The following is a 25,677-nucleotide window of genomic DNA, read 5'->3' on the forward strand; positions in this document are numbered from 1 at the left end:
GAATTAGCCCGCGCGCTGCGCGAGCCGACTCGGCCCTTCTCCCCGGCGCGCTGCCGCCAACGGCAGCGCGGCCGAGGCCGGGCGCCCGCGCAGCGGGACGCGGCTGACGTCTCCCTCCCGGCTCTTCCAGGTCCGGCGGACGCGAGCGGTCGCCTTCGGAAAGCCCTTCCAGAAGCGCCGCTTCGGAGCCGGGCCGACGGCGCTTCCCGGCGCGGCGCGAGGGACCGGCAGCCGCCGCCGCGCCTTGGCTCTCCAAGGGGCCGCCAGTTTCCCAGCTGCGGGGAGGGAGGAAGGTGGGTGCGAGCGGGGCGCCGGGTCGGAGGGAGGGGTGCTGGCGCCGGTGGCTTTGGCCGTGGTGACTTTTACGCCCCGGGGTGACTTTTACGTCCCCCCCCCCGCGCCGGGCGCAGCCTGCGGGGAGGCGAGATCTGCAGCGCGGTCAGCGTGCGGGACGTCGCACCCCAGCGTCGCCCACCCCAGACACCATGAGTCTGCTGACGCTACTGCTGGTTACCCGTGGTCCTCGAGGCCTCGGACCTCCGGCAGCTCTGCCCGTTGCCCGCTAGCGGTCGGACCGGCTTCCCTAGCCGCAAGGTTGCCGACGTTCAGGTCCCTCAGGGATGACGCGTGTCTCCTTGCCCTGCCCTCCAGAGTTTGATGGAGAACCGGTCGGATGACAGCGGGAACTGTTGTTATCACCGGGGGAATCCTAGCGACGGTGATCCTACTGTGCATCATCGCCGTGCTCTGCTACTGTAGGCTACAGGTAAGCGTCGCCGTGAATCCCAGCGGAGCTGTTCCTCCGTCCAGGCTGCTGGCGTGGGGCGGGAGAGGCGTCCCGCCCGTGAGGGCAGGGGGTTGGGAAGCCCCTTTCCCCAGCGCGCTGCGGAGGACCAACGACCTTTCCTCCTCCTGGCTCGGGGCGACTCCCCTAATGCTTTGGGGGATCTGCAGCAMCTGCTAGTTTAGGTGTTGCCTTGGCTGGGTTTGCCATACTAGGTGGAGATTTTTTTTTTTTTTTTTCCTGTAAATTTGACGAGGAGGCTTTCAGCAACAGCGAGCCACAACCTCTGTCTTTTTAAAAGTTAATGCGATGCCTGTGCTACGCAGCTACGCGTTACCCGTGCSATGAAAAGTCCAGCAGCTGTGGGGGGTGTTCCCGGCTGGCATGATAACGTCTCTTACTGCTTGCGAGCCCYGCTGCGCGCGGCGTTTGGGGAGAGGCCGAGTCCCCCGCCAGCTGCGTCCCAGCACGCGTTCGTTCCGTTCCGCAACCGGATACGGCCCCGCGCCAGCTGCTCCGCGGGGCCCAGGTATCGATCRGGCAGAGCGGAGCAGCCAACTCGAGCAGCGAGGGGCCGGCAGGGAGTTTCTGTGGCAGGCGGACGAGGTGAGTCGGGAYGTGGCAGGGCTCTCGGCGGAGCCAGATCTGCCCGCCAGCTCCTTGCCTTCCCTTCCAGCCGGCTGGCGCAGAGTGGAGGAGCTGAACCGGCTCTGCCTGGAGCGCAGCCCGAGGGGAGGGCCAAACCTCACTCGGTTTCATTGCAATACTTTCTCACTATCTATTTTCTCATTATTTTCCATTGCTGGTATGCAGAGCCCAGCCTGGTCTCGCTCAAGCTACAGTAGTCAAGCACGATGGATAAGGCTGAATATTATTCTCCTTTCCTCCCTTTCTAGCCCGTTGTATTCAGGGTGGGGAGAACTAGCTGGTTCCTGGGGGTGGAGGTGCCTTACCCTTCCTGATGAAAACCTTTCCCTTGCCTCCAGTACTACTGCTGCAAGAAAGATGAGTCTGATGAGGAAGAGGAGGAGGAGGAGGAAGAGGAAGAGCCTGACCTTCCCGCTCACTCACATCTCGGCACTTGCAATGCCTGCAGCTCTCGCATCGTGGATGGCCAGGGCAGCCCCGTGTCCCCACCCAACGAGCTCAACCAGCAAGGGGCTCACAACTACTGCCCAACCTGCTCTCCCTACGGCTCCCCCTTTTACATACGGACTGCYGACATGGTGCGCAATGGGGGCGAGAGGATCACCTACACACCCACGTGCTACAAGGAGATGGGGCAACCCATCAGCATGGCGACCCTCCAAAGCTACCCGGTGAGCCGCCACGGCATCCTTCGCGAGAGCTTCCCAAACCCGAGGGCTATCAGTACAGAAGTATAATCACCATCGTCACTAGCACAGGGTGCTCCAAGCGGATGCTCGCTCGAGGGAAGGGGCTTTTCGCTTGTATTTGTGGGGGGTCGTGCAGAGAGGACCCCGTAGTCCAGTCCAAGACCAGCACAGTCCTCCTGCTGAACTGCCCAGCACTGCTAAGCTTTAGGGGTAAGAAGATGAGAGAGACATCAAAGGACGATGTTAAAACAGTGATCCTTGAACCTGTAATAAGTGTGTTTATTATTCTACTCTATCTCCTGAAGGGACTTGTCTAATGAGGGCTATGTACAGTACAAACCAACATAACTATCCAAGATTTCCCTGACCTTCCGGACTTCCGAGCCTAGAACGAGGTCTTTGGTGTCTACACTAAGCAACCCTTCTTGTCACTACCTAAGGCAATACCCACAGCCTCCAGTTTGTCCAGAGTATGGATGAACAGAGCACACAGAGCAACGCATGACATCCTCGGAGCTGCTGCCTCCCTCAGTGACAGCAGCAATGGGGTGGGGGGAAGGAGAGAGGCAGAAAATCCCAACACCGAGTGCTCCTAACTAGTGGAAGAGAAAACAGGCAAAGGTTTTGATCGTTCTTCTCCCTTCATACCATATTAGTTTCCATAAATGGTTAGCTTTTGTATTAGAACGTAAAATAGGACACTCTCTCCCACCTGCTTCAGTCTTTACACATGCTGAAGAAGTTAAAGAGGAAATGAATTTAGATGACTGCAAAGGGAGGCAAAGGAGCTGGCAAAACTACTCACRTACACTGATGGACACAGGTTGATCCTTCTGCTTCCAAAGCCCCCATGCCTTCTAATCTTCACAAGCTTTCTTAGGAGTGATTTTAACTTGGGCCATTAAAAATGCCAAGATTTTACTTACAGGAAGAATTGCACCCTTAAGGAACTGCAGTCTTGCTCACCTCCAGCATTCAAAGCCCTCAGATTACCCTGACATTTCTGGCACGCTGGAATGAAGATTGTGATTAGGACAGCTTTTGCTTTTGATAGTAACAGAGGAGACCACTAGGTCACTTTTCCTCCTTTGATGGGACCATGACCTCCAAAGGGGCACCCCTCCTTTCCTTTCTGAAGAAGAGGATGCAAGACCTGAGCCTGAGTTCATTGGTTCTGCAGCCAGTAATGACAACTTGGCCAGTGACTCTGTCTTTCTGCAAAAATGAATGTGGGAAAGTTCCTTCTTCCTCCATAAATCAAATTAAGTGAAAAATTACTAAAAAGGCATCTTCGTCATTCACAGGCACTTCCATAGCAACCAAAGCAGGATGGGTCTGCTGAGCAGTTCTCATTGATGGTAGGGAGGAAGGACCCAGACAGCAAAGATTCCCGTAGCCTTACAGATGTTATTAGAAGTGATAGCAGGAAAATGCTTACTCTGCTTTTGCAATATATGGTAGAATTGCTCAGAAATATGAGCGAGGCTTTTTTTCACTACTACAAATTTGRAATTGGCCTGCTCCTCGTAGAAGGATTTGGGCTGGCCAGTCTTAACTTCCCTATTTATGCGCAGCTACAGTAGGTCTCAGTATGAAGGCACACGTCACCTGAGCCTCAGTCGTCTGCGTTACCAGGCAAAAGGCGATCTTACGCTTTAGACCAGTTCATGCCTTGGCACCTCTGCTCAGACTGTCAGAAAAGAGGGAGCCAGATGAATACTAAATACGATGAAGGTCCTCATAACCCAAATACCTTTCCCCAGCCTCCATTTACACAGCCTTTGGTTCAACATTATTCACCATCTCCCTGACTGCAGACCAGAAAGACACTGCCATTTCCATTATCCTGAGACTCAGTCTAGCTGTATCTCTTTTACAGAGTCTCTCCTTCAATTCTCCATATAGTGATGGCAGGTCTTTAAATGTTCTCTCGTGTTACGAGCAGGCAAGCAGGAAGGAAGAAGAAAATCAGACTGTAGCAACAAAGTGCCCTGGAGCACACTAACTGATAGTCCATGGCTCCTTCTGCTGCCTGTCCAGACAGTACTCTCTCCTGATAGTATGGTCTCTGACTGTTCTTCTTGGCTAACTCAGCAAATCCTATCCTTTCCTGTTAGAACATCTGTCCAGCTAAACTTCCACCCTGCTAGGAGCCACAAGAAGTTCAGGTGCTGCAGTGTGAGCTGTGGGCTCCCACCTGCACYGCTCTGCCAGGCAGCCCTGAAGCACCATCTCAGCCAATGCAACAGAGCCAGCTCAAGGATGCTACATGTCCTGGCATCCAGTTCTACCTCTTGGGGTGAAGCAAAGCTTCCCACCGCCACGGCAGTATGTGCTGGGCTGTTGCCTCGAGAGGGTGGTGATAACACACTGRGCTCTTGTTTCTGTGAGTTACCCTTCTGGTGAAAGGCTTTCATAGCCAATCTTCTGGCAACCATATTGTCATCTTAATCGTATGCAAATTAAGCATAATTTGTTGCCAGTTAACAGGGTGCCAAGCCTGACAAGGCAATTCCAGATTAGCTGGATGGCCAAGGTGAGGATTATCCTCAGAGCCAACATATGAAACCCTGGGCCTGGCACATCTACACATGAATGGGTGAGTCTAAAAGGGCAGGAAACATGGGATATCCAAGCGTGGGGTCTAAGCTTTTGGGGAAGGTGGAGGAACAAGGAGGGGAAGGGAGGGATCTCAGATTTTTTCCACTTTAGATTTCTCCTCTTACTATTCTCTGTCTTTGTTGCTCAGCTGTGGATCCAAATACAATGTCAGAAATAAATGAGGACTTTGAAATACAAAACATGAGTGATTTCTGTCCTTTAGCAGGCAACACAAAAYGGGATTTTTGCAGTGTTGCCCTGGAAGCTGTCCTGGCTCAAGGATTTGTCCTTCCCACCCTTCCTGCTTTTCTGTCCTTCCTCTTCTGCCCTTCTTGCTCCTTCACACCTGGCCTAGGTGCATGCAGCCCAAAAACACACACTTCTAGTTTAGCTCTTTATTGTGACACAGAAATTTTTGGTGTGTTTTAGATATTGACCTTATAGTTGAAAAATCTGCAGAGCAGAGCAGAGTGGCTGCTGCTACCATCTGGGCTCTGCTGTAGGGTGGCCTCTGCGCCTCACCACCTCCAACTAGGCCTTTCCCTGTTGTGAGCCTAGTTGGGGCTGCACGTGAATTACTGGAGCACTGAGGAAGAGGAAGAGCTCTTCAGAGATGACTGACAGCAGAGACAGGCTTTCCCAACTCACTTCTCAGTAGCTTTGTAGGAACTGGTGGTTTGTCTCAAGTAAAATCCTCTCAGTGGAGAGGGGACAGTGATGACTAAGTCCTAAAATCCTTCCTCGCTAAGCAGGCTTGTCTGCAGGGACTGGCTCCACGGCCAAGCCAAGCGGGGTGGCTTCATGTGGTAAAGTCTGGTTCCGGGGGCTCTTGCCCCTGAGCTTGGAARCAAAGTATGGCCTGACAGCAGTCAAGGTGACTTGGTCCGACACGACCGGCAGCAAGCCTTCCTGTAGTACCAATGAGAGCACAGCTTCACCTTCAGCACCAGCACACAGTTGGCTGTTGCTTTGTCTTCACAGTCTTCTTCTAGGGGACAGAAGCACCCACAGAAGGCGTTAGAGCAGAGATGCGCTTCCTCCAGCTGACAGCTGGATGGAGCAAAGGACTCCCAAGGGCTCCTCTCTCTCCTGGCCCTCCCAGTCTTACCTGGTGCCTCTGTGGGGCATGGCTGGAGCTGGCAGCTCTGCCTGGCTTCTGGTTTGGATGTGGGGTCACAGCCCTGACCCAGCACCTCCCCTTGGTAACACTTCACCTCACGCAGTCGCACACCAGCCCCACACGTCTTGCTGCACTGTCGGGATCAAGAGAGAAAAGGGTTTGTGAGAGGCATYTTCTTTCTCTCCTGTATGTTCCAAGTGGTTTTTTTTTTTCAGTCAGGCCTCTCAGTCTCCTGGCTTTGGGGAGTCTCCTGTTCCTGAGAAYGCACCAGTCTCAAACCCCCACTTCCCTCTCATTGCTGGAGGAGAGCCAGACAAAGCTGGGGGTTGGGCAGGGTGATGAAAGAGTTTGTTTTTGCCTCTTTAGTGGAACTTAGAAAGGTTTTTGCTTTGGATGCTGATGCTGTGAATGAAGATGGACAAAATGGCTGCTGTGAGCCAGCCCCAGTCCCCTCTCCCCTGATTCCCTGAACGCTTAGCAATTAAAATGAAGGGAAAGCAGTGGAGGAGGACAGAACATGGACTCCTAGCAGAGGGAGGGGACAGGCCTCTATCTGCTGCAGCATGGTCATTGTCTTGCCTGAGGCAGTAATCTACATGCTCTAAGATTTTCTTCAGCTAGCACACGCCAGTCCCTCCGTTGGCTATCTGGTCTGCCACAGAACACAGTTCAGGGGCCTGTCTAGATCTAATGCAGTGCATTAGAAGAACAAGGCAGTACAAGTCCTCAGTGCTCCGAGCAGTTCATGCTCCATCAACCTAGGTTACGAGGCCACCTCTCTCTGCATCCCTGAGCCCTACCTGAGACCAGGAGGTAGTGAACCATGTTGAACAGGGTCTCTTGAAACAGGTAGCTTGCTCCTCAGGCTTCTGAGAGGCCTCACAGCGCTTCTCAGGGTACTCCCTGTACACACCATTCTCCAGGCCCGCGCACAAGACAATCCGAGTCTTCATTCCTCGCCCACAGGTGGCATCACACTGAGAAAGAGAACGTAACAGCCAGGTAATGAATGATGCTCCTCAGCTGCAGAGCCTCAGGCTGCAGGTAAGACAGCATCTTGTTCAGAAGCAAGTTGCTTAGTGCTTGTGCTAACACCAGTGGAGCTGGTGCTTCCCAAGTCACAGGAGCAATGGGTGTCTGCAAAGGAGCTGAATTTCTTGGAGAGTGGAGACAGGAGCTGGTATCAGAGTTTAGCCAGCGCTGCTTGGCTGGCCTGAAAGCAGCTACCACAAGGGACCTGAGCAGCTAAAGCAAGACTAAAAGAATTCTGTCTTATTTCACATGCATCCATGTCCTCAAAGACCATGTAAGCCAGGTACACAGTAATGTATTTGTGTAGCAACTGTGGTTGACATCTGGTGCAACGACAACCTTTGCCTGGGGCCAAGGGGGCCAAACGAGTGCATTACAGGTCACTTGCACGAACATGTACTGCTCAGCCCAAAGCCATACTGGCCTAGGTGGGAGGGCTCGGTGTCTTAGGATGACATTGGGAGAAGCATGCAGGAAGCAGGAAATATCTGATTCTAGCTTTGCTCTGCTCCCTGATGGCAGTTACTGGTTTGAGATTTCACTGCTTTATGCCCTTCTCCACTATGCCAGGGCGAGCACAGCCACAGAGGGAGGAAGCTGGTTTGCACCCCCCCTTAGTCACCCTGAGAATGGCTGGCTCATCAAGAGCTAATCAGCCACCTGGGAGAACACAGCAAAGGCAAAGAAGCTAGCATGCATCAGGGTGAGGAGCTCAGCTGGCCTTTCAGAGCTCAGGCTGAGTTTAATAGCCTAGCAACAGCTGAAAAAAACTGTACTGCAGAACAATGAGTGACCCACACCACAAACCAGGACAAGAAGGGGCTACAGGACTGCCACAGGTCTCCAGGTTTAATCAGTTTGTGCTATTTACCAATGCTGGAAGGAGACTCGGCTGAATGCTGTCAAGAGGTAGGAAAGGGCAGCAAAAGGACAGCAGGATTTTACCAATGGATGGAGGGGACAGGGCTTGGCTGTTTCACTGGTTCCCTAGAAAGCTAGCAACCTTCTTCCCTAGTGATTTATGAATCCCTATTTTGCTCAGGGCTTTATAAGACAAAGCCCAACTTTAACAAATGTATCAACATGTTCYTCTTGGAGATTTGGACCACCTTCTAACTGGAAGCACAATTCTGCAAGGCCTTGAGCAAAAGAGGGGGAGTAGAGCAGCAGAGACCCGTCACTCACCCACATGTAGAGGGGGGGCAAATGGGCCATTCTCGCTGGACTATGAGACCTGAGACAAACACATGTTCACAGGCTGGATGTATTTTCCAGGGCATGGTCTTGGGCTGTGTGGCTCACGTTTATCTCCAGCTCATGTTTATCTCCAATTATCTMCAGCTCCAGACGTGAGGCTGGTTTTGTTGGAGCTTTCCTTTTAGTGGTGGGAGCAAAATCTCGAGGCCGTGAGTGTAGGTTTTGGTTGAAGAGCTCTGCTGTGGTGCCTGTAACTGCTGGATCCTTGCTGGGAGCCAGGGGTGGGAGAGAAGGATGGTTTCCTCAGGACACTGCTGCCCTCCAATGGACATCCCAGGGAAGGCAGCAAGTGCCACAAATTTTAGGGTGGCCTACAAGGTGCAGGGGACAAGCAGGAGTATCACTCCTTTTCTCTTTCTGGAAGGAGGCACGATGCGGGCTTGAATCTGCAGTTGGAGGTCAGAGTGAACAGCCCTGCTCTGCCAAGGAAGCAAAGTGCCCACGACCTCTTGTGGGATGTAGGGTGGAAAGAGGCCCTTGATTCAGCCGGGGCAGCAGTGACTACTCCACCTGCTCCTGCTCCCTTTCTCTGGGAGCTCAGGTAAAATAGACTGTGCTCCGGTAAAACAGACTTGCCCGTCTGTTGAGGAAGACAGATGGACGGTTGGGGGAAGAGGGCTGAGGCCATGGGGCTGTGCCTGGCTTTACCTGGTCCCACTCCTGCTCTACCCAGTGCGCAGGGCAGTTCTTGTCACCACATGGATGGACAGCCAGAGGCTTGGAAGCTGGATCGCACTGCGAGTCAGAAATCACCTTGCCCTCCAGGTTGCGACAAGCGATGAAGCGGCTCATACGTCCCTCACCACATGAACCTGAGCACTTGGAGGAATAAAGGGCATTTAGACACAGCAGGAAGCAGGTAGGAGAAGAAGAGATGTTGGTGGGTRCCAGAAGACCTGAATTTGAAGTTTAGCTCTGCTACTGGGGCTGTGACACTTGACCCCAGCAGTTTGTAGAGGCATGTCGGGTCAGGGGTTTCCATTTGAGCCCCTTGTCTCCAGGTGCCAAGAGCTTCCTCGATTTTTTGAATGGATTTTGTACTTGTTTACCTCATAGCTGACCAAAATTCATAGTGCATCGAGTGGCAGAGGCAAAACTGCAGAGCAACACGATTTCGCTAGCTCAGCCTCTGCCAGATGAGAGCTGAAGGAGAGCAGCAATGTGCCTGCCCCATCTGCTCCAGAGCTGATATCTCCCTCCTGCCCACCTCGTGTTACCCTCGTCAGGGGCAAGGACAGGCAGCTTCTCTGCACTCACCGGGCCCCAGTCTGAGGCGATCCAGCGGCGGTCACAGGGCGGGCCTGTGCACATCTTCTCGCTGCTGGGCTTTCGGGACTTGTCACAGAGGGGTGCTTCTACTGAGCAGCGCACCTCCCTCTTCATCGTCCCTTGCGTGCCACATCGGGCTGAACACTGCAAAGGCCACATGGAGTTAGAAACAGACTAAGGGGGATGAGCAAAGGATAGAAAACACAAAGTGCAAATRTGCAAATGCTTCCTTCTGTTTTGTTTCTGCTGCACTAGCACAGAGAGGAAGGACCTGAGCAGGCAAAGAGAAAGGTGAGTCTGTCTCTCATCTCTGCAGCTAACTTTCTTTGGGTCCTAGCACTCCAGTGGCCCAAGATGTTGAGGCCTGGACTGCTATATGGAGTCCTTGAGCACTTTTCATGCCCCAGTCCCAACTGGGTCATGGGAAGTCAGTGGAAAGGATTTATATGAAGATGTGGGGTTTAGCTTATCTCTGTCTCCACACCACAGTTTCCCCATCCACCCTCAGTTCAGCTCCCCTGGCTGCTTACCTCTGGGATCAAAGACTCTTTGCTGCCTACCTCAGACCACTCAGAGAGCTCCCACTGGGGCCCACAGGCTGTGTTCTTGCAGGCTTTCCTCTCCATGGGCCTGGCCAGCCCAGCTGACTCGCAGAGATCATCATAAACAGAGCTGTCAAAGCCTGGAGCCAGCATCTTCCAGCAGCGCACGGTTCGGTACTGATAGCCCTCTCCACAGGTCCTGGAGCATTCACTCCACCGGCTGGTCTCCCACCTCCTCAAACAGTCCCCAGGAGAGAAAGCACAATGCAAAACCCAGGTAAGCAGGCCACGGGACACAGGGTGGCTTGGCTATGTCTGCAAGCCTGGAACTCTCTGCCCTAATAACTGCTGGTACAAATCTGCTCCCCATGCATGTGTCTGTGTTGAGGAGGTCTGGTCCTAAGAGCCAACTTTGCCCTTAGCAGRTAATGCAGACGCAGTAAATTCCTTCCTTCTTGCATATGTGGGGATACATGCAAGCTGCTTAGCTTAGCTGTTTAGCTGCTTAAGCATACCTTCCAGTCCAGAAATGGCTGTATATTTTGAGCAGAAAATGATTACAAAGATATGTTGTCCCTATGCACAGCCAATTGCTTAGGTTGTGAGGGGCTCTAGTAGGTTGTTCAACCAGTGCTCCCCACTGTGAGTCACTACAGTGACTCACAGTGCCTAGAGCAAGATAGGCCTGTGGGTGATGGGACCATGCCAGCCCCATCTTTGCTCCTTCCCTCTATATCTCAGTGTTTGGCAGATGGAGATGTGCGACTGAGGGTCAATCATTTCCACTCACCTGGGCTGGCAATCTCTCCCCATGCAAAACTCATGAGTAGGTTCTGGTCGCATYAGGGCATCACAGTATGTTTCGTCCACTTCCACGCCATCATATCGGACACACATCGCATACGAGGCACTGATACCTGCTGGACAATCAAGAACATCTCTTGTCAGGCTCCATCAGATCCAAAAGCCTCCTCCTACCTTGATTAGATTATTGGCGAGTGCTCGCTGCATCTCAACCTCTACCCGCCATTTTCAAAATACCAATATTCTCTCCTTCAGCAGCCAAAAAGRACCTCACATGATCAGTCTCCTAGGAGAGGCATGAACTGGTAAAAGGCTAAAGACAAAAATCAGCCAGATGTATGGATAGGTTTCTTCTCTCCTCAGACTTATTTTAGAGCTGTCACTTTACCTACCATCTTGGGAAGGAAAATGGATGTCAAAAATCATCCTCTAAAGCATGGAAATTCAGGCTGGCACCACTGCAAAAGTCAATCACTTCAAGATGCCGTTTTCAGACCAATAGAACTTGAAACTGTCCTGTTTTTCCACCAAAACACAGCTGCCCTCTCCAGTTACCATACACAGAGGGAAGCAAATGGTGAAGAAGTTGGAGGCCAGTATATGGATTGAAATTACAGAAAGTCATTTGTTCAGACCAATGAATCTTGTTCAGCAAATCATTGCCAGTAGGAGTTAAGCTTGGCTCGTGTCACGTCCAAACACAGACTAAGTTTTCATCGTGCTATCTATTTGTCATTTTCAAGCAGGTCTGATGCTAGTGGAAGATGTGAGTGAGACCTGGAGAACAGACTCACTGTTAAAGGACTATAGTACTATTCAGAGCTTTGGGTCCTGACTGTGGCTGGATGAGATTGGTTTCTTCCCCACTACCATTTACTGCAATTGCAAATGTGGGTACCAGATGTGACAGCTTTTCYGATATGGATGTGTCTTCAGTGGAAACCGGCCTTGAAAATAAGCACTAAGTCTTCAAAGCTTTAGAGGTTCCCGTCCTTAAGAAACTGCTCCTTTGTGAATTTGCAGAACACAGGGAACAGATTCAGTGTTGTAAGCACTTTGGAGGCTCCAGATCTCAGCTGAACTAGCACCGAGGACTTTCCAGCAAAGGCCTCTGAAGCCCTAATGCCAAACCTACCTGATGTGCACGTGGAGCTGCAAGGGGCATAAGCTGAGACCTTCCACCGATACATGTCAGCCAAGCTGATGTCATCGTGGCCCCCAGGGCTCACATCAAACTCGTTGCTGTGGAGAAAGGAGAAGTATGAACTAAAATGAAATATCTACTGCAGGATATCAAATGCAAGTGGAGTTAACTTCCTTCTGACATTCTTTGAAGACAGGAGAATGAACCTAATGGTTCTGCTCTCGATCCCCATCTCCCCCACCTTGGGCAAGATACATCACTGACAAGCAGAGAGTGCAAATCCCTGATCTGCCCCCTGAATTCAACCAGCAAGGCTGTGACTGGCCATGGGTCAACCCCTCTGAGAGGATGYAGTTTCTAGTGAGACTTGAAGACATCACACTTGGAACATTTGGGGGACCTCAGCCTCAGCTGATAGGATCACTTTGAAAGGTATCACGTTAGGTTCCAAAGAGGTGCCCAAGCAAGATCCCTCTTAATATTGCATAGCGTGGTAGGGAAAGCTCACATGTCACTTGTAAAAGATGTTTAAAGTTGGCCCTCAGTTTCCTGTAAAAGATTTATTGAAGTTAGAGAGGGGTGTGTGTGTGTGTGTGTGTGTAGAGCAACGGGACAGAATGGGGCAGCATGTGAGGGAAGGGGTGTGTGTATGATGTGCTATAGACTCCTGGCCAGTCAGGTTAGTGTTGACCTTACAAGTCCTTCAAAACTCAGTTACATGGATCCCTTAGAAAGAGGGGAGCCAGCAAATATGCTCTGGAGGCTCTGTGTCAGACCAGGAGTTGTGTAAATTAATCTTCAGTGGMCACACCATTGGTGAAGCATCTACAGCAGCTGCCAAGGATAGACACTGGAAAACAGGAACACCAAGGACAGCGGCAAGACTACCAGAGGATTGGCTCAACCCTCCCTCCCCAGCTAACCATGCTCCTGTTTTGCCCTGGATATCAAGTGCCACCTTTCAGTGCCAGGGGCTTGCAGAGGCTCTGCCTGGCTGATGTCCGCAGTAGTACTGGCACCTAGTAGAGGGCTCTCCACAGACGCCATCAAGCTGTAGTTAGCTGCTTCCCCCTGACTCTCAGTGAACGTCTCCACCTTCAAGTCCTCCAGCAAGTTCTTACGGGCTGATGCTTTGTGAAGGCCCTGTGGCCACTGGGCAGGCCACTCGCTCCGTAGCCCTGCTGTGGAGTTTCTCCGGGCCAGCCTAGCAGCCAGGTGCTGCAGCTCCCTACAGAAGGCAGTGTTGTGCGGGTCCCGGTGACACAGCCACCTGAAGAGACGAAGCCTGGAGGACGCTACGTGGCTGTTCTCTGAAAGCTCGGGTCTCCTCATGCTGTAGGGTATGGCCGTGCTGGTGGAAATCTGAGTGAATCTGAGGGCTGGAGGAAAAACACGGGGATGCTTATGAGGGTAAAATATCCTCTACCTTGATTGTATTAAGGAGACTGAGGGCCAAATAGGTCTTCAACCACCTCGGATGGCTTAAACTTTAGCATGTGGTTTAGTGGTACCTAAAAAGGCAAAAAACACTGAGTATTTGGACTTCACATCATAAGTTGCATTCAGGGCCCTAAGTGCACCATTAAGCCTCACCTGGGATCCTCACACACACTCTCTGCCCATGGGYCAGGAACTCCATTTAAGCTCAGGCCTGGGCCTTTAGTCCTGGCATGAGCTGTGTTACAGRTGTACTTTGTTCCCAGTCCTGTTCCTGAATTGTTTGAGTTTCCCGGATTGACCTCAGAATTCCCTTGCTTTCACCTGATGATCACTGGACTGTCCCTAGGATCTGTTGCTGCCACCACCCTGCTCTGCTTGCCAGGCTTAGGTGCTGTGGGATTACACCTTTCTGGAGCGGGCACTGCCTTGCCTGTGTTGTGGCTGCCCTCAGCTCCCAGCTCCCTTTTCCTTGCTGCTCCCTGATAGTCTCTGCCCATGCCCRTTAATCATCTTTTCCTACTGTCTGCCGTGATGGGAAAGCCACCCTAGATTTCAAGAAGATCAGATTCGAATGTCCACTTTCAAYGGGTGAAGCCTTGGGAGTCAAGATAAAACAAAGCAACCAACCCAACTCTGTTTCTCCACCAATTGTTGTTGCCTCCTTCTCTTCTTCCTCTCTTGCCGTATTTGCATGGTAGACCTGTCTTATCTGGAAGTCATACTTCTCCTCCTTCTCTCCACCTTGTTCCCAGCCCCGGCCTCGAGGCTCGCTAGTAGAGTTAGTCTGAAAGAAATCCTGGCGGTTGAAGCCTAAATCTTCATGCCCTTCTCCTAGAGGAAGCTGTTCACTGGTGTCATCTGGCAACAGGGAAAGCCATGTGGCATTGAAGTCCTGGCCAGCTCTGGAGTTGGTGGGAATGGGTTTGTTCTGGCTGGTCTCTGGTAGGTGATGATAGAGAGGTGCGTCAACAGCAGGGGCTGCAGTTCGGAGAGCTGGTGTTCGTGGCACAGTGTAGTCATAAGTTATGTGCGGCATTTTCCCATTAAAGTTATAGTACTGGAGGCAACAGGGAAAGAAAATGAAATCCTTTTATTTTATGGACGAATTTTTCACAGAGATCTCTTAATCACATCCACTTTGTGATGGATGCTGAGGAGAAAGCATTCTCGTAAACCCAAGAGGAAACCCTCTCAAGACAGTATCTGGCTTCCTCAGCTGCCTACATATTCAGGCTTGAYTTGGGAACTAGATTAATTGTCCCTTTGTCTGAGGGAGGCTTATGATTTTGGGAGCTCTAAAATGGACACACAAGACAGGAAAGCCTAAAAGTAGCTCCCCACATACCATGGCATTCAGAGACTGGTTGGTGGGCCCATGAGCTATGATATACTCCAGCCCATCCGAGTTCAGGCTCGAGGGCCGCCGATACTTGAAGATCGTGCCAGCTACCCTGAAGTTCTGGGGGTTGTCAATGGCGGAGTTGCCGTTGAAGAAGAAATGCCCGGATTCATCTGCAAGTGCTTCAAAGAGAGAGAAAAGGGACAAGTATGACACTCCACGCAGAGCAGTGGGACTGCAATGGCACTGAGGAGAGCAGACAGTTCATCACTGGGAAAAGCCCTCTAGAAAACAAAGAACTGCAGGCCCTTCAGCGTTCATCTTCCATGCCTGGTCAGATCAGTGGTATCCAACGCCTGGCGCTTTCACTTTCCTCTCCAACAAGAGTCTTCACGGTAGGGACTGCTCATAGTGAGCTTGATTTCCAAATGCTTGAGATGTGATAGCCTTGGTTTTTGGAGAGATGAAGTGCCCCTATGCTGCCCTGGAGATGCTTGTTGRTCCAGCTCTCCCATAGCAAAGATGAGGGTGACCAGAGCCCTCCTCCCACCTCCCAGGCAGCTGAACTTGGCTCTCCATGTCCATCCCGCTTCTCTGCTTACCCAGGATGTTTTCAGTTTTCCTGCGCTCAATGATGAGGATGTCTGTGGCACCAGCAGGGATGTTGGTGATGAACACATAACCTGAGGAACGGGAACAGAAAGGATCAGAAAAGTATGAGGACAGAACAAAAAGCTCTAGGTTCATGAGCTTTTCATGCAGTTCATGGGATAAGTTTGCATGTAGCAAGGCAGTGCTTCCCTTCATGGGTAGGATGCTAACGGTGTACATGCATGTCATGCTGGGTCATGAGATCTAATCCTAGCTCTCCTCTGAAGCCTTTCTACATATCACTATTATAGGTCTCTAAGGCTCAGTCTGAGCACTGCTAGGGGTAGGGACAAGAAAGAATTGAACAAGTATAATAGATTAGCTTTAGGTGTGTGAATAAATGTGTTCTCTGCTCTTTCTGCCAAGAGCACAGAAAAAGCTTACCCCTGACCAGGACTGATGCTGAACACTGGAGGACAAAGAGTGTCTGGAGGGACTGGAGGGAAAAGGAAGCCTCCTCAGCTCCTGACTCAATAGAGTTTATCTCAACAGGAGCATAAAAATTGGCCTTAAAAAGGAGAGGAAATAAGAAGGCTCTTAAACTTGCATGGTTTGCCAGCTTATCTTTCCTGCTAGAAATTTAGGTCTTGCCCACTCTGCAAGAATTTTGAGGACTGGAATGAGAGGCCAATGAYTGTATCAGTACTGCTAGAGCAGTTAGCACCATTACTTCTGCTATATAAAGAGGCCTGAGTGCTTAAGAACTAGGTAGACTAGTGGAACAACAACTTGAAATAATGTTCCAGAATATTCCAAAACTGCAGTTACTTAATTATTAATGAGCATGGCCACATCACAGATCTATTCCTTCTGGGAGGAATGGATCAGGAGGTTGCAAGGCACTGACTGTCCCTCAGCTGTGCCAGCTATAGGGCTGGGGAAAGTAGGAGACCAAGTGCAGGAGTTGAAATATATGATGTGACCCTYAACACAGGAGCTTAAGCTTCCAATGAACTGGTAGCACAAATAAAAGCAGATTCAATGACCTGTTCGCATCATCTGACATGGGCAAAATGCCCAAATCAATAGGAACAAATAGATCCCCAGCTGCTTCCTGTCACAAAGAGGTGAAGGTAAACTTTGCCAACCCAATACACAGCACATCAAACCAACGTCCTCTGATGATTAAGCTGAAAGGACAAATACAGGTATTTTAGCAGGGGTGTCATTCTTCAGCTCTTTCCACCAAGCACCTGGGAAATTCCTACCCCAGTTCAGACCAGTCACCCTTGATGTTAGCTGGTGGTAAGAAGCAGCAGTGAAGTCTCTGGACTGCGGTAGCAGGGAGTACCTATCTGTGAGATTCCCTTTCGGAAGCTGCCCGAGACACGGTGGCAAGTGCTGCCGTCCCCTCCACACACCCTGCATCTGTCCATCGTCCGGGGTGAATACAGGCTCCCATCGCACCCGACTGGCTGCAAAGAATTAAAAAAAAAAAAAAAAAAAAAAAAAAGAAGGAGAAGGAGAAGAAAAAAGGAGAGAGAGAGTTTCCTGGGACCACCTCATCTCTACAGGTCAGGGCCTTCTCAAGGAAATGCTACCATGTTCTTTAGGAGAGGGTATAGGTCTGGATGTAGGGTAGCTTGTAGAGGAATGATGAGCAAATAAATCCAGATGCTGCAGAAATTCACCTGCGTAACTTGTGACTGTCTACCTTGTGCTCTTGAACAGGGGACAGGGGCTTGTGTGTGGAGGTGAATGGAGTAAGAACTGGGGAAGCTGTTTTGGTTCCTTCTCTCTCTACCTTTAGGTTAACCCTTCTCACTGAAAAACTGACACACAACATCATTACTCCCTCAGGAGATGCTGCATCAAAGACAGGTGTATCTGAGGTTGTAAGGCTCTTCTCTACATAATGCTGCATACACCTATCTTCCATCCTTGCAATGTGACGGAAAAATCAGATGAAAGATTTTTGCAATGTTGGATGACTATGAAAACAAACMTAAGATTCTAGTCGTCTCTGTGCTGGGAGGAAAGTGCTGTCACTCAGTGGGAATGCATGCATGTGTCTAATGTCCTCTGTGTGAGCCTCTCTGCTCCATTCTAACCCACAGACATCCACAGGTATGTGTAATAACTCCATGCCAGGCCTCAGTTTCACTTCCCTGCCAGGCCCCTAGCCTTGCAATGACTGGGAGTTCCAGCCATGTGCTTACGCTCCCAGCTCCCATACTGCTTCCTCCTAAGGCCTTACCTCACACTTCCCATTGATGCAGACCCCTTGATAGGTCCTGTCCTTGCAAGAGGTACCATCCTGTGCCCGGGCCATCAGCTGCCTCTCTCCACTCCTGGTAGTGCATTGGAGGTCACATGGTTTGTTGGAGATACTGGTGTAGTCATCTGAAGGAATAAAGACAGAAAATCACTAGGCAGGTCAAGGTGATCAGAGATGGGCAGCAAGGAAGGGGACTTTCCTCTTATCTATATTGTTCATTTGATGTCATCTGGGATGTTCTTGCTTCCCAAGAGGAGACCCCAAGGCTACAGATCTTCTAGTGGTAAAGGGGTCATGGTATGAGGCTGCAACTGGGGACCATGCCTAGCAGAAGGGAAGAAGAAGAAGTTTGCCTTGGTGGCAAACCCTCTTCCTTGCCACAGCCTCTCTCCTAAGCATTGCTACTCTCTGTGCCAGACGTAAGGCTCCACATCARTGGATCTCAGGCCATGCGTAAGTACACAAGAGCAAGCAAAACCTATGAGAGAACTGACAGCTGTGTGAGGCTGTAGTCAGCTACATCCCATCCAACTCAGCAGCTTAACCCAGAAGTGTAGATGTTCTGTGTCTCCTCTGCAGTTAATGGAAAGAGAGAAACAGGCAGGTCTGGAACAACAGTCAGATCTCAAGTGAGCTGAATCTTGGCCTCAGAAGCTATCTGGCAGCCCCTGTGAAGTAATTTGGTTGTCTCTGCCTCTGTGCCGCAAATGGTTGTGCCTCCTGTTCAGAATAACCCACCACTACCCCTGTGGGAAGGCATGCTGGGTGACAGAGGCAGCCAAGCTGGGAGAAGGCATGAAGACAGTGAACATGCACGCTGCCAAGATGATTGCTGGGTAGCCAAGACAGTTCAAGAAAAGCCTGTGCCCTGTTTGCACACCGGTGCTTGCTGAGGTAGGATCCAAAGCGGGAGTAGGTATGGTGAGAAAGGAGACTTGGCTGGGTGGAGTGGCTCTGTGAAGAGATGGGGAATGATCCCTTCAAAACAGGGAGCATAAGGAAGCTTCCAAACTAGCCAGTAGCGCCCATCTCTTATCCCCTGTGACCTTCCCCTCTCCCATCTTGTCTGAGACAATCCTGCGGGTGCTTTTTCATCCTGATCCCCTGCCCCTGTCTTTGTGTGGAGGCTGTGGAGACCCACCTGGATAAAGGGGCATCCAGTGGTAGTAGCGCTTCCCAAAGGATTTAGCATTGAAACTTGAGCATTGCTGTTGTTTGAAGCTTGCTGTGTTGGCTGGGCAGGACTGTGGAGGGAATAAACATGATCAAAAGCTCCCTATGGCACAGCTATGCTTGCGACAACTGCTTGTCCCAACTGTATTCTTCGAGGATGCAGATGTCCTATCCAGCACAGAAGAGGGCAATCAATGCCGGTCTTCGAGGTGCTGCAATGCAGGCAGCAAGGCCAGGCCTCCATCTCTAAGGGCCCCTCAGACAGCTGTATTTAAATCCTGCAAAATTACTTGCAGGAAAGAAAAAAGCGTATTGGAAGAACTTCTCCCAGCAAAACATGTTTTTATATCCTTTTCACTACTTTTCACAGGGAGTAGAATCTATTTCCCATGTGTTCAAAGGCACATCAGCAACTGCCCCAGGAGTGGACTACACCCCTTGTCAGCACTCTTCTGACAGACCAGTCGCACCCTGAGTGCAGGTACTCTCACAGCTCCAGGTGTGGCACTCTGAGTTCCACATGCCCCGATGAGGACCCAGCAGCGCTGGAAGTGGTTCTCACCTGCTGCTGGCACAGCTGGTAGTGTTTGGCTTGGCCAACACACATGGTGCTGTTTGTTCCCTGGGGCATCTGGAGCCTGCAAAGCAGAGAGAGCAAGCAGTAATAAGCAGTAGTGAGCTGGAGGACAGTGAAGCACTAAGACAGTGAGGATGATAGAGAAGTCACACCTGACATAATCGGGTGAAGCAAGGCAGGCATTTTATCAGCACAAAGCTTTCTGGATCTGGATTAGCCAACAATTCCTGTGAAATGCATTTTCAGTGCTTTTGAGTGAACTTTGATTTTAGGTTACTCTTGCTTTGAGGCAGGTCAACAGAGCATACGCAGTATCAATATGCTGTTTCCTTTCACCTCTGAGCTTCAGAAAGGTTGATTTGACAAAAGATCAATAGATACTAATGATCCACCATTCCCACAGAGGCATCTGTAATTTGCAGTGACCAGGGATTTCAGGACTCAYCAGGCAGTAGGCAGAGAGACAGCACCTCTCACAGGGACTGGCTACCTCAAAAAATTAGCAGGGAAGGCTTTGTGCTGATGATGGACCAAAGCCCATCAAGTTTCACAACACCTGATGCTTTAGCTTATGCCATCAAAAGTTGTTTTGGGATGCAGGAGTGCTTGACTGACATAAAAGCTAAAAAATTCTGGAAAGCTGAGAAGATATAGGAAGAAATACTGAGACTACAGATTAAGGCAACGTGCTCTCTGTAAAGGTCAGCAGCAGACAACGGGTTAATACTATTGGAAACTTAGGGTGCGCTGTGTAAAGAAGCACCATGTAGACATATTTAAGGTGGACTGGTCAGAGGTAGTGCAGCTSTCCCTCAGAGCAGCACTTACAATGCAGACAAAGCCTAACTTTGCACCATAAGGCTTCAAAATTGCCATGCCTTTCAGCTGAGGAAGAGGCTGCCTGCAGACTCAGGCAGAAATTGTTTCATTGGGCATGCTTGGCTCACACTTAAGCTGCTTTCCTTAAGCCACAGAAACCTTTGGGCTGGGTTTTATGTTGGTAGGGTGTTTTTGTTTTTTTGTTTTGTTTTGTTTTGTTTAATTGAGGCTTGAATTTTGGAGTAAGACTCTACAATAAAGCCCTCCCCTGCCCAGGTTGTGGGGTCACGGATAGAGCAGAAGCCGAACCAGGAGGCGATCTCTTTTCTTGAGGCATGCAAAGAGCAGAAAGGCTGCTCTGGTTGCGTAGGGGAATGGGAAAGCCCCAAGCTCCTTCCCGGCTACTGTTTCCCATAATGGCCGTGTGTGCTGGGGAGGAGGAGCAGGGTCAGAGATATTTTCAAGCCTCATTAGCGGCGAGGCCACATCCAGACGGACGGTACCTCTGCACATCCAGACCCTCGTTATGCTGCCAGCCGGCCCACATAAAAGCAAATTTCTTTTCTTCTGAAGGAAGGGGAGTGGGAAGGGGCCTCTGCTCAGGAGCGCACTCATGCAGAAAGGAAAGGAGCTGAGCAGCCCCCCGGGCTCGCTGGGCTCTCTGATGCCAGCTCTCGTTAACGTCTCCAGAGCCTGGCACAGCGGGTTAGTGAGGTGCCCCCACGGTGGCGAGCGGGGCTCGGTGGCAGGCTGACCCAGCAGGCAACGGCAGGAGCTTGGAAGCTGAAGCTCCCCAGCTCTCCCTGCTCCCACAAAACTGCTCCGCCAACGCGGAGCCGTTCAGCTTTGGTAGCTGAAGGGGACTTACAGGGATGTAGGTGACAACGGGAGATGCCATCAAGCGATGGAGTCAGATAAATGATAGGGAAAGAAACCTTGCAGGCTCTGCAGGCAATAAGGAGGGGAAATTGCTGAGACGCAGCTGAGCTGGCTGCTGCCAGGAGTAAATCAAGTGCCCAGAAGGTGTCCGGGAATATACAGCCACATCCTAAGCCCAAGAGCTGGTTACAAATCAGGGTCAGGCTGGGCAGAACAGTGGCAATAAGTTGGGGTTTGTGAAGGAAAGGGGAGGTTGAATAAAGGTCACCTCCTCCAGCATAGATCCCATGAGGTGAGCAGCCTCCTCTCCCCATTAGATGAGCCAGGCTGAGGGACATGTTATAGGGCCTACCCCACTCGCAGATGTTTCTCCCATATCAATCATCCCCACTGCAGCCACTCACCACCCGTTCCATGGCAGCAACCCCTGTCCTTGGCAGCACAGGTGACCCTGAGAACTGGGGGGCAGTTCYGGCACCCAGGCCAGGGCTCCCATCAGGACATGACTCACCTCTGCCGCAAGCAGTGCCTCTCCCGGGACATCACACCTCCGCCGCAGGACCGGGAGCAGGTGGACCAGGAGCTCCACTCTCCCCACCACTTGGTGACCTCTTCGTCCCARGGGCCAGCTCCATCTGTTGCCTCACTACTGTCCTGACGGAAACAGAGAATGGTTGGCTRGAGAACCTGCCTCCCCCCGCCTGCAAGGCGAACTTGTTGCTGTTATACTGCTTTCGTTTCCTGCATACCCAGCCCAGAGACTACCATGAGGGYAAATGCTTCATTCCTGAAAGACAAATTTGGCAAAGAGAAGGTCTCCCTGCCCTAAAGCCATCGTTGCAGCAGATTGTTGTTGGCTCTGGCTCTCTGTTTCCCACCAGGTATGTGCTTCTATGTTTCAGCTARATTTTTTCATGGCAACATCTTCCTATTTTATGTTTGATGGCCTAAAAGCTCGCAGAGATCTTTGCAGACTTGCACGTGAAGGAATTTGCTGGCTGTTTACTGAAACACAGCTGTGAATGGTGTTGGACATGGCAGTGAGTTTAGCACAGCACAGTGATTGGAGGTGATTTATCCAGATGAAAATGCTGACAATGTTCTGGTATTAATAGAAGAAAATGARTAATTTCTGTGTGTATAAAATCTGATATGTTAAAATAAGGGAGTACAGGGAAGTTATATCAATATTACTGTTAGCAAAATGTGCTGGTTTGTAGCCATGGCTGGTAGCCCTGTTCTGAAGAGCTAATCTGCAAAACATAGTTGATAGATGTGAAAGAAAACTCAGCAAGGGTCGCTCACTGCTAAATGTGCTCAGCTCACTGTTTTGGTTGACTGTGTCTTGGCTTTAYGCTCTTTTATGGTGTAATAAAATTGAAGTGTTATTCATCTTGTAGGCTAATCTCTCCTGCCTGAGAACTCATAGTTTCTACACCATCTGCCACCAGAACATCCTCTGGGCAGAGGAGACAATATTTGCATAAAAACAGCTGTAAGTTGTAACTTAGCATGGTTGAAGTGTGCAGAGTGCATCTTCTGGGTGATAATTCCACACACAGAGCGCATTGAAAGTAACCTACTCTGTTGTAAAAAAGCACTATGTTACTTTATGATCTATTTTTCTAGTGATCACAGTAACTGATTTTGAAAACAATACAACAACTTAAATTCTTAGCTGTACTTAGATGTTCTGAATGGAGCTGATTTGTCTGACAGAGACCAAACACTGTGGCTAGCAGCTAAGCTGGTAAAGAGAAAAAGCAAATTTAAAAGAAACAAATATGTTTTCAAATATTCCTTTTTTTGTTTTGGCCAAATGCTCATTTCAACCTATGTGCTATGAGAATTTTTGCCTGATTACCAGCCTATAAATGGAAATGATGACTATGTCGCTTTTATAGTTACAAAGGGAAGAAATTAAAGGTCTCTTATCGTAAARTATTTTCAGTTAAAGTCTTTCCCTGTACACTCCTCTATGATAAGTGGCTCAAAGCCTGTGGAGGGAGAGCCCTTTGCGACTGTTAGGAGGGAGGAAGACAATGATTTATCTGGTGTTCATGTGGAAAACTCAACATAGCTGGAGTAAGACCTCACATCTATAACCAAAGCTGGTGTCTTACCATGTGACTAAGTAGTCAAGAGCACTATGAGGCACATGGGGTGCCTAGAGGGAAGGCATATGGACCAAAAGCAGTAGCATAGCATTTATGCAGCTCTGGTAGCAGTAATGAAAATCAGCGTAGCTGGGACCTGCAAGAGAGTGCTGCTCCAAAGACCATACAATTCAACTAGGTGAGACAAGACGAAGGGAAACAGCAAAGGGAAGTGAAGTACCCTGTCCTCCCGACCTAGCCCTGGAAACGGGTTTGTGTATTTGCAGTACAATCCACAGAGCCTATTGCTCTCGAGTGCAAGAGAGCAGCCACTGCCTGGGGGAAGAGGGCCAAGGAGACGAGAGCCACCATCCCCGCTGACCTGCCAAGGCTCCGAGCGCTCCAGGGTGCCTGAAGAGGGAGAAGGCAGATTTTGTTCCCTGGCATTAGCTAAGGCACAGTGGTAGAAAGCTTTTGGCTCCTGTTCAAGGTTTCTGCTTTTGGTTGCTCTGCCTCGATGCAGGGAGGCTGAGCTGATGGGCAGGATTAAGGTTTGGGGAGGAAACAGAGCAGATTAGAAACAGTGGAGCAAGAAAAGGGCATCAGTCCAGTGTTTATACAGTGGTTCTGCCTAGGCTTGGATGAGGGCTCTGCCTAAAGAAGGTAAGAGGATTAGGTACTATTCCTTAACTGAGGAGAAATGTAAGGGCTGGAAATTACAAGATAGACCATATTCCCATTCAGCCAGGTGCTCTCTGCAAGAATTTCCCTAAGGCAYTTGTGGTTTGGCATGTGGTGATTATACAGCTGCAGTTCTTCCTCTCTGAGGCTAACCAAGTGCTGTCAGTGCCTCAACACCTATACTGGTGGCCTGCAACCAAATAGCTCCTGTCCCCTTCTTGGGATTAATCATCTCCTTGTGACCAGAACTTTAAAACCCAATCTGCTATAATTTAAGGATCAAGGCAGGTAGTATAGCTTCTGTGGACTGGTGCAGAGGAGGACAAGGAGCACTGCAGTGGATTATGCATGCAACCCTGTTTCTAGTGCTCCTACACAGAGACTGAAAAGATAGGGGAGGGCACGACGCTTTCCAGAAGCATCAGTCTCTGTGCAAGCACTGCTAAAAGCTTTTTCTGTCTAACTGACAGCTCAGCGGCTGTTTCCCTTCTCTCCCCACCAAACAGGCTACCGAAACACAGCACTTCAGCCCTGAAGTGCACGGTGGGCTTGGACTGATGCATTATCAGTGCTGCAGGCAGGCTTGCTAAAGAGCTGAAAGACATAAACTAAATTATCCAACAATTCCCTGTCATGCTCTGGATCAGCTGTAAGCTACACTGGCTTTCCCAGAAACCTGGAAATAATTGCAATTACTGTGTCATTGGCCTGGCCTTCCTTATTGCTTATCATTGTGCCTAATCTTCAGGTTCACAAGAGCCTGTGCCCCAGGAAAAAGCTGTCTAGGAAGAAAGACAACAAACGTCTCTATTGGGTTGTACTTACTAGAGAAACTTGGAGGGGGGATCTCTGCACTGCAGGTCTGACACCCCCTGAGGCCCCATCTACTACTGAAATGCAGGAGTTGCTATAGGCTGCTCCACTCAATGTTGTCAAAGTTTGTAAGACTATTGGAAGTAGCAGCTGAAAACAAATTAAACTCTCCGCAGCCTTTTTCTGACTGCATGTCCTCTACCATGATCCCTCACCTAAAGGCTTCTGCATACAGCAARCTACACTACTTACTGAAATATTAAGTAGCTTGAGATGTTTAATGCCTGGAATGGAAAACAGATTCTCCTCTTACACTCTTGGAAATGAATGACCATGTTTAGCCACCTGGTTTGGGTTCCCTGTGTTGTACTCTGATTAAAGCTGTGGTAAGAGACTCTACCACAGCACTGAAAACACGCCATCATTAACAGTTCTGCCCTATGCTTTACAAAAAGCTGATGCTTGGCTACAGTTATTTCTTATTCTGTCATTGTTTTATCATATTTGGATAGACTCGATGGTTTTTATGAGAGATTCAATGTCAGACACAGACAATTTTGCTTAGAAAAATCAAGACAAGATATTTTAGAAGGAACTTCCTATGATGGGAGAGAAGCAGGAGATAAAATGAGCGATGCAGACTAATTTTTGCAGGATCAGGAAGAACGCCAGCCTGGGGGAAAGTAAGCTTGCTAACAGAAATCTGGATGTATAATGAGGTGCAGAAGAGAAACAAACTAGAAAGCCAGTGACAGAAGCCAGTTGAGAACTATGAAGTCCTGTTTCTAATCCTGCAGTGACAGAAAGTTCACATGCAACTGCCACACTTCATCAGAAAATACTTGATCCAAGTAAGTCATTGCCTYGAAGTGGGATAACACGCTTCTCCTCGGGCACTCAGGTAGAAAAGATGGAAATTTGTGAATGGAAAGAAGGGAGCAATATGTTGGGTACGAAAGAAGTAGCTACAGCATCGTTTTTCAGAGGTGCTGAGCATACTGAGCTGCGTTAGCTTCACAGAGGGAGAAATTCGCCTGCCCTGCCTAGGAATTTCTGTTACGGTCTCTGTGCAGTCGTGCTGCACACAGAAAATGGGGAGAA

At 50.0% G+C, this 25,677-nt stretch overlaps 2 protein-coding genes across 11 annotated transcripts; one reads left to right on the top strand and one right to left on the bottom strand.

Moving 5' to 3' along the window:
- Window positions 1-132: 132 nt before the first annotated feature.
- On the top strand, window positions 133-4,902 carry LOC146598173 (protein FAM163A-like). Its single transcript, XM_085300948.1, has 3 exons — window positions 133-293; window positions 652-766; window positions 1,771-4,902. The coding sequence occupies exons 2-3, from the start codon at window positions 674-676 to the stop codon at window positions 2,167-2,169; spliced, it is 492 nt and encodes a 163-aa protein (XP_085157074.1). The 5' UTR covers window positions 133-293; window positions 652-673; the 3' UTR covers window positions 2,170-4,902.
- Window positions 4,903-5,118: 216 nt separating this feature from the next.
- LOC146598174 (ADAMTS-like protein 2) lies at window positions 5,119-21,596 on the bottom strand. Of its 10 annotated transcripts, none has more exons than XM_085300952.1 (17): window positions 21,498-21,596; window positions 19,274-19,349; window positions 18,680-18,782; window positions 17,518-17,663; window positions 16,612-16,735; window positions 15,272-15,352; window positions 14,676-14,851; window positions 13,958-14,387; window positions 12,849-13,269; window positions 11,882-11,988; window positions 10,733-10,859; window positions 9,961-10,174; window positions 9,389-9,544; window positions 8,780-8,950; window positions 6,643-6,819; window positions 5,831-5,975; window positions 5,119-5,710 (listed from the first exon to the last, which is right to left on the bottom strand). In XM_085300952.1, exons 1-17 carry the CDS (start codon window positions 21,527-21,529, stop codon window positions 5,592-5,594), a joined length of 2,805 nt encoding a protein of 934 aa, XP_085157078.1. In that variant the 5' UTR covers window positions 21,530-21,596; the 3' UTR covers window positions 5,119-5,591. The 10 variants fall into 10 exon arrangements, 9 of the variants coding, with proteins under 9 accessions (XP_085157078.1, XP_085157077.1, XP_085157076.1 ...); XM_085300951.1 differs by having other exon boundaries at window positions 9,961-10,177; XM_085300950.1 differs by having other exon boundaries at window positions 10,733-10,862.
- Between the last annotated feature and the right edge of the window lie 4,081 nt (window positions 21,597-25,677).

This window comes from Rhea americana, unplaced genomic scaffold (genome assembly GCF_003343005.1).
Source record: "Rhea americana isolate MKP2758 unplaced genomic scaffold, rheAme1 scaffold_17, whole genome shotgun sequence".
Lineage (NCBI taxonomy): Eukaryota > Metazoa > Chordata > Aves > Rheiformes > Rheidae > Rhea > Rhea americana.